At 54.6% G+C, this 8,421-nt stretch overlaps 1 protein-coding gene across 1 annotated transcript; it reads right to left on the bottom strand.

Moving 5' to 3' along the window:
* Positions 1–4,242: 4,242 nt before the first annotated feature.
* On the bottom strand, positions 4,243–8,417 carry LOC104160984 (protocadherin-10-like; the record flags this gene model as incomplete). The annotated part of the gene is made up of 4 exons (XM_009699255.1): positions 4,243–4,502; positions 4,736–4,824; positions 4,929–4,987; positions 6,216–8,417. Coding segments are annotated over 4 exons (2,610 nt in total), but the record flags the coding sequence as incomplete, so codon positions are not given.
* Positions 8,418–8,421: the final 4 nt, after the last annotated feature.

Genomic DNA, 8,421 nt, shown 5'->3' with positions numbered 1-8,421 from the left:
GAATCCAGGGAGGTACTTAAGACACTGAGGCAATTAGAAAAGAAATCAGGATCGATCTTGACACAGTCTTGGCTAAATTAAGGTGTGTCCATTCCAGCGTCATCTTCAAGTGAGAAGAGAAGAGAAGAGAAGAGAAGAGGAAAAGGAATCAGTCCTAGCATCTTTGGAGACTGTAATTAACCACTGAGTGCCACAGACTTTGGGCTGGATCCAGAACCCTCCAAGGTCAATGTGCAGACTCCCACTGGTCCCCGTGGATTTTAGCTCTCTCCTGCCGATACCGACCCTCCTGGGGAGCTGAGACCGCCTTTATTCTTGGCTCTACCCAGCCTAGCCTGCCTACATGCAGAGTGCTGTGTCCCCGCTAAGGTTTCTTGGGGGCTTCACTAGCTGCTACTTGACTCCATGCACAGCAGACCAGAGAAGAGCTGAGCACCAGCCCCTCTGGGTCTTTCTGGCCTCTTTTCTCTCTGCCTCTGGATTCATTTTGCCTCTGTGGTATACGCTTTCAAATCATTACAGAGATAGAAGTAATGTTTCCATCCAAAGAGTCTATTCAGCAATAGCAGGAGCATAAAAAACCCGTATTTGTCCTGGTGCCCAGAAGCACTATATGCCTGCCTAGCATGGCCTGCAGCATTTTGCAGCCAACTGCACCACATGGCAGCTTTCCCACTGTTGTAGAAGCAACTCTCAAGCTGGCTGGCAGGTCCCTGAAAGCCAGATTTGCCTCTGGATCTCGGAGAGAGCTGAAATGTATGAGAAGGGCACATAGAGAGCGTTCTGTTGAGTATGTCTTCAAAGCGGCTCTCATGCCCAGTGCATTACCAGACTACAGAAACCAGCTAATGCTCATGAACTGTGCAGGAGCGTAAGCACAGGAAGAGTTGTAAAAATAACTGGTTGTAGGGCAAAGACCTTACATTTTTAATGACACCCTGTCCCTGCAGGAGATCTTCAAAAGAGATCTCATCTATTAGATGGACGATTCTGACCAGGCATGGCCTTTGAAGAAGGGCATGTGTGGTTGAATTAGGTTTAAGCAAGTGCTCTCTCCCCTAAAGCAAGTCCCTTTTTATTGTCCTTTTTATCAGCATGTTGTTCAAGAAGAAAGATTGAAACTGAGCTCTTGTCAGTGCAGGATTTCCTTCAACTAAGCAAAAGGAGATCCTCAGGGAATGTGGGGTGTTGGGGCCTGGGCTGGGCACTGTGTTGACCCTCAATTCCCTTTTGGAAGAGATCTGACCTGAACATGCAAACCTGGGGATCAGCAAGAGGCACAGATGTGTGTGTCTATCTATCTCATCTCCTGGGCTGAGAATGGCCAGGAGTAACAGAGAGGAGAGGGAGGCAATTTATTAGGCATCAGCTGAGCCTTAGTAGTAGGGGTTAAAAAATGCCAAGAAAATACACTGGAGAGGGACACACTTGAGGGGAGGTGGCAAAAGATGGCCACTTGGTTGTTCAACCCCATGAATTTCCAAAGGCAAGGATGCGAAGTGTCATTTTCAAATGCCTGTGGTTTTGGGGATCAATTTTGAGATCAATTTCCCCTCAGGAAGCCACATCTGGGAATCTGACACAAAGCGCCAGCTCCATGCGTTCGTTTAGATCCTGGATACCACGAAGCACGTGTACTGGGTACTTTTGCTGTGTGAGCTGAAACACAGCTAACGGCTTGGCCCTGCTGCAGAGGGGCTGTGGCTGAGCCCCTGTGGGATCACTGGAGAGGGGCTGCAGTCCTCTCCTAACGCCTGACCAGCACCACCTGAAAATGGCAGAGAAGATATTGCCAGAGCTAATCCGGGAGAGGGAGATGCTTGCTGCCCCGCAGGGAGTCAGGTCTATTTGATGCTTTTATTACTTCTTGAGGCTGTTATTAATTTTATTGTATCACTTTACATAATTCTCTTGTTCTTTTGAAGCAGTGAAACAGGCTAATGCTGTACAGAGGTCTCAGGCAGTGGCTGTTTGGGGTTCTTTTTTTACCCTTAACACTCTGTAGAGACCGTTGAAGAATGCACTCGGCAGCATAAAATCCTTCATCCTACTGTCTAATTGGGACAGGCAATATTTCATCTACTGACAGTCAGGCAGACGTGAGCTGGGAATGAAGTCACCAGAAGCAGCCAGGTCCCTTTCATGTCCAAAGCACTGTCCTCCTGGGTCCCTGACTCCCATGGGGCCCCTTTGAGTGTTCTCTGCCCCCTGCTTCCACATTATCCACTTGTAGACAAGGACTTTTCAGGGTTAATCACAAAAGCCACATTGCAGACTCCCCACTGACAGTCAGGCAGACGTGAGCTGGGAATGAAGTCACCAGAAGCAGCCAGGTCCCTTTCATGTCCAAAGCACTGTCCTCCTGGGTCCCTGACTCCCATGGGGCCCCTTTGAGTGTTCTCTGCCCCCTGCTTCCACATTATCCACTTGTAGACAAGGACTTTTCAGGGTTAATCACAAAAGCCACATTGCAGACTCCCCAAGCCAGTCACTGAGCAAGCAGGGGGTAAAAGAAGGGCAGTCATGATGCGGCCATCTCAGGACTTCATCCAAAGTACCGCTTCCCACATCAAATCAAGAGTCACCAGCAGATACAGGCTTGCCTAGTCCCAGGCAGTTAGTCCCTACACCTGGCACACATCTAGGTTATCTCTGTGACTCCCGAGGCAAGCTGGTGGGTGGTGAGCATCCAGGGGAAAGCTTAAATGAACCATAGAAAGCAATGCACAATAACAACAGTAAGCCATTACTGCCAGATCCAGCCCCTCTCCCCAGCAGTTCAAAGCCCTTTATGCCCACGCTTTGGTGCAAGTCCCTGCAGAGTCTCAAGCTGGATCATGGAACAAGGAGCTATGTGAGATCTCCAGGTCACGGCTCCTCTTGGCCATGACCCCAAAGTGATCCTGAGTCCAGGGAAGGAGGGGAGGGGACCTTGAGCCCTCAGCATTCAGGTGAAGTGAATAAAATGAGCTCTCCTGGACTGCTGTAGCAACTAAGGGGGCCAGAGGGACACACATGTCTCCTTTTTTTCTGCTGTCATGTGCAGCTCAGGGACAGCCAGAAGCCAGGGTGAGCTATTAAAATACAATTTATTGGTACAAATCAGACATTGTGAAATGAAGTTGGTTTAGAAAAAGCTGTCGTGTTCTGCACAGATGGATTGGAAATGAACTTTCCTGTGACGGGAGCGATTGGCAATGGCGGCAGACAGACTGGGTGGACAGGTGTAGGGTGAGCAGGGCAGGGGAGAGCCTGTTCTGGGGCTGGAGTCCTGCCCTTGAGGGCTCCTGACAGCCAGCTAAAAGTCCTCAAAGAGAAGCAGGGGTCAGCGGGAGATGTTTGTCCTGTGCAGGTGAGGCCTCCAGTGCAGGGGTTCCACTGGGCGTTCAGGACTTGGGGAAAACAGAGATCTGGGTGAGGGCAGGAGGAGGAGGGAAGAGGACTGTCCCCTGTGCTGGGGCCCTTCGATGGCTGGAAACTGTCTTTCGTTCAGATGATGTTGCCTTGGGCTAGAGAGTTACCCAGCAAGGCCTCACCGTGTGCCTCTCTCAGCTGTTTAAGCTAACAGCTTTTCTGGCCATCCAATTTGTGTATGCTCCAGCCCATGCTGCTCCTGCAGCAAAGATTGGCTGTGTCCTGGACTTTGGGTATCCAGCCCTGCAAGTGTTGGGTCAGGGTTTGAAGGGAAGCATCCATAATGACCGGATTTTGCATTCACTTCCCGGGGAAGATAGACACCAATGGCTGCTCTGGACTTGCAACACATCCCGCTGGGTCCCAGGGACAGAGCAATAGTCACTGCCCCAGTACATAGGGTCAGGCTTGACTGAACCAGGCTTGGTCTGCGTACATTTTCCATGCCTACTGGGACAGAAATACAGGCATGCAGCTCAGTACATTCACATAGCCAGACAAGACAAAGAAGTGACAATGTTTACAGAGATGGACTGTCCCTAAGGGGACATGGCAATGGGTAAACTCAAGGCAGATTTGCTTAAATCTGGTCATATGGACCCCCAACAGCACTTGCTGTCCCCTCCACCCCGTCTACCCCTATCACTTTTCAGTCTCTTGCGCCTTAAATCCTTTCCTCAAGCTCTGGTGAGCCGCTATCTCAGCAGGCCCACAAAGCCCTGAGTGGTCCATACATGGAGCTGGGTGCTGTGGGTGGACCTAGCAGCCGAAATAATGTGAGTGATTCCCAGGGCCTTGGGCAGAGCCATCCAGGCCCAGCACTGATCACTATTTCAGGTCATTGTTGATAACCACACTGTCATGCATGTCACAGTAAGTTGTCATCTTCTTCCTCTTGCCAAAGGTGGAAAAGCTGTTCTTGTTCTCCCAGCCCAGGAAAAGGGGCCCGTCTTTGCTGGAAGGCAGAGTAGGGGTGCCAGGGATGTAGACATTGTGCTGATAATCCAGGGTAGGGATGTGCCCTGGGTACAAGGGGCTGTACTGGGGTGTCCAGATGCTGTTGGTGCCTGCCGAAGCCTTCTGAAACTCTGGAGAAAAGAGGAGTGTAAGACTGGCTCAGGGGAGCTCACATCCATATCTCAGTGTCCCAGGGTGCAAGATCGTGGCCATGTGTCACCAACCTCCCTTCTGGAGCCTGGACACCCCTTCTACCCCGCAAAACTCTACCACTGCTAGGAACAGGGATGTGTCCCTCCCCACTGCACCGCCACCAAGCGACAAGAGGGTCTGATCTTCCCAGCCCCAGTGTCCCAGTACTAACCAGAGACAGGGGTCACCAGTGTGCACAGCCTCTCGTGCTCCTTCTGGAAGGCTCTGCGGATTTCCCCCACGTCCTCCAGGCTCTGGGAGCTAAAGAGAAGAGACGGGTTCAAAGCTGCATAGGAGATAACCTCCCCATCCCCATATTCCCTTTCCACCCGCTCCCTCTGATCCCGCAGTGTCGGATTTGGTACCTCTTCAGGGCAGGTCGCTGCGTGCTTGGAGGCAGCCAGTCTGTGTTGGGCTGCTTGATCTGGAAAACATGGGGAAAGGCAAGGTTGGTTATTGGGATCCCCTGTTAATCAGCCCTGGGACCCTCTGTTAATCAGCCCAACTCTGCTAGCACGAGGCTTCAGTAGCCAGGGATGCAGGACCCCAGCTCCTCTTTCCCCATGTCTTTTGTGGTGAAGCAAGCAGCACATTCCCATTTTAGGGAAACTGAGGCAGTGTTCAACCAGCCTGTTCCCTTCTGGACCTTCCCCACCCTCCTGAGATAATGAGGTTGCCTGGGGCTTGCTCTGTCACTGGGAGTTTACTTGCCAAAGTCTGTCCTTCTGGGGGGAGAGAGGGACTTTTCCCATTTCTGTTAATTTTAAAAAGCCTTTTTTGCAGGTGCGATGGTAACTTAGCCCAGGTCTCAGGCACCAAAGGGTGAGAGGTGCGGAAACTGGCTGCATACGCAATGTCCCAGGGGGGTTGCAAACGACTAGGGGAAAATCCCTTTAAAGTATTAGAGAAGTGAGTCCAGTGGTGCAAGGAGACGTGTGGGGAGAGCCTCTTGGCAGCGAGTCTTGGGCGCTCCTTGGAAAGGCTGTTTTAATAAAAGTCAAATGTAAGTGGATTAGACGCCTCATCACTCTCCATCCTTGTAATCGTGTTTCGGAAAAAGTCTTTCATCGGGAAAATTAGACGTTCCTCATTTCAATACCTAATAAATTTTGACATCAAAATCCCGCCCCAAAGTCCCCATTCCCTCCTCGCCAGCACAGCCCAGTGCAGCCCAGTGGCCAGGCCCGGGTGCCAGAACTGGGGACATGAGCGGTGCTGGCAGGGCCAGGACCAGCCCCAGATGCAGCAGTGGGAACCTGCAGACCCCCGCCAGCACGGGGGAAGCAGAGCAGCAGTGTCGCTCAGGCTGTCCCAGTGTGAATTGCGCACCCACACGAAGGAGATGCCACCCTCCCCATCCTACCTCCCGGGGGGCACTGGAGCACCTCCGCTGCCTCTAATGGGTGCAAAAGGCAGTGGGAAGGGATTTCCTCTCGCCTCAGCCAAGCCTGACGCTCCCCCGGTAATTAGACCCGTCGGGAAGCTCGGTGGTGAGTTTCCCACTGGCTGACGGCTTCTAATTCCCACAGTGATCAAAGGCACCGGTTATTCTCTGGGAAAAGCCGTGCCTGGTTTCTCTCACGGCAGAGGCTGAGGGAGGGGGCTGGGGGGATGTGTGGAGCACCGGTAAGCATCGCCGGGCACGGTGTTACCTGCTTGGAGACCTGGAGATGCTGGCCTGGCTGGGACCGCTTCCCGGGGTCCTTCTCGTTGTTCCGGGGTGGGCTGCAGGGTTTGAGGAACATGAAGTCACTCTGGGCAGACTCAGGACCAAGGCAGACCTTGTAGCAATAGGCTGGGGGGCCACCCCCGGGCACATCGAGGCAAGTGGCAGCTGTGGTCCCTGTAGGGGGCTGCGCCGTCAGGTTGGATGTCTTCAGGCCATCAGAGGAGGGTCTGGACCCAGGGCAGCAGTGGCAGCGGAGCAATGAGCAGCCATCACCTTGGCGGGAGCACTGCTTTCCACGACACCGAATGGCTGTGAGGATGAGGATGGCAAGGAGGAAGGTGAAGGAGATGGAGCCCAGGGAGACAAGGAGGTAGAGGGTGAGTGGGGAGGATGAGGAGGCCTCTGGGGGGAGGCTGAACTCGCTGAAGTCAGAGAGAGTCTGAGGCATGGTCTCCACCACCGAAAGCAGGAGGGACACAGTGGCAGAGAGGGCTGGCTGCCCACCATCCCGCACCTGAACCACCAGCTGCTGCCGAGTTGCATCCTGCTCCAGAAAGGAGCGGAGGGTGCGCAGCTCGCCTGTGTCTGGTGCCACGCTGAAGAGGGTGAAGTCAGTGGCCTGGAGAAGCTGGTAGGAGAGGCGGGAGTTCAGCCCCGCGTCTGCATCCACCGCTGACACCGTGCCCACGAGGTAGCCAGGCCTGGCTGATCGTGGCACCAGCTCAGTGGCCACGGAGCCATTGCGTGGCATGGGGGAAACGATGACGGGAGCGTTGTCATTCTGGTCCAGCACGAAGATGTGGACAGTGACGTTGGCACTGAGTGGGGGGAAACCTGCGTCCTGTGCTTGCACCTGGATCTGGAAGCTGCGGATCTGCTCATAATCGAGGGAGCGCAGGGCATACATGTGCCCACTGTCTGAGTTGATAGACACGTAGGTGCCCACAGGCATGCCATGGATGTGCCCATCAGCAATGGAGTAGGACAGGTAGGCGTTTTGTTGGCAGTCGGGGTCCAACGCGCTGACAGAGCAGATAGAGGCCCCTGGCGCGTTGTTCTCCATCACGTAGACGCTGTAGGAGGGCTGGAGGAAGCGTGGGGCATTGTCGTTCACATCAGACACAGGGACAGTGAGGGTGCTGCGGGTCAGCAGGGCGGGGGAGCCCATGTCCCGTGCTGTGATGCTTACGTTGTACTCGGGCACAACCTCCCGGTCCAATGCCTGCGTGGTGACCAGCGTGTAGTAGTTGCGGAAGGAGGAGTGGAGCTCAAAGGGTACGTCGGGGCCGACCTCACAGCTCACACGCCCGTTGTCCCCAGAGTCCCGGTCCAGAACACTGATAACAGCAATGACGGTGCCTGGTGGGGCATCCTCGAGCACAGGTGTGGACACAGAGGTGAGGGTCACCTCAGGCGCATTGTCATTCACATCGAGGAGCTGCACAAGCACCCGGCAGTGCACGGCCACAGCTGAGGGCCCACGGTCCTTGGCTTGCACGTAGAGCTCATGGAGGCTTGCCCGCTCATAGTCCAGAGGGCCCTTCAGCAGCACCTGCCCACTCCGGGGCTCTATGTGGAAGAGCTCCCGAACGCGCGGTGGTGCGTGCCCGCTGAAGGAATACTTGATCTCCCCGTTGGGGCCCTCGTCCAGGTCAGTGGCATTGAGCTGGATGACCAGGGTGCCAGCGGGGGCATCCTCAGGAAGGCTCACGCGGTACAAGGGCTGGTCAAAGGTAGGCACGTTGTCGTTTGCGTCCAGCACCGTGATGAGGATCTGAGCTGTGCCTGAGCGCTCGGGGATACCGCCGTCAAGAGCGGTGAGCAGCACTCGGTGTGCGCGTTGCTGTTCGCGGTCAAGGGCACGTTCCAGCACCAGCTCTGCAAACTTGCTGGCGTCACTGCGTGTCTGCACCACGAGTGAAAAAAACCCATTGGGGCTCAGCCGGTAGGTGTGCACCGAGTTGGTACCCACATCAGGATCCTGGGCGCTCTCCAGTGGGAAGCGGGCACCAAGCACGGCGGACTCGGCCACCTCCAGCACATACTCTTGCCAGGGGAAGGTGGGCGCATGATCATTGATGTCCAGCACCTCCACCTCGACGCGGTAGAGCTCCAGTGGGCTCTCCACAAGGAGCTGCAAGTGGAGCAGGCAGGTCCCCCCGGCCTCACACACCTCCTCCCGGTCAATC

Source organism: Cariama cristata, unplaced genomic scaffold, assembly GCF_000690535.1.
Source record: "Cariama cristata isolate BGI_N322 unplaced genomic scaffold, ASM69053v1 scaffold31734, whole genome shotgun sequence".
NCBI classification, from domain to species: Eukaryota; Metazoa; Chordata; class Aves; order Cariamiformes; family Cariamidae; genus Cariama; species Cariama cristata.
Note: the sequence above shows the minus strand (reverse complement) of the source record. Positions and strands in the feature narration are given on the sequence as shown.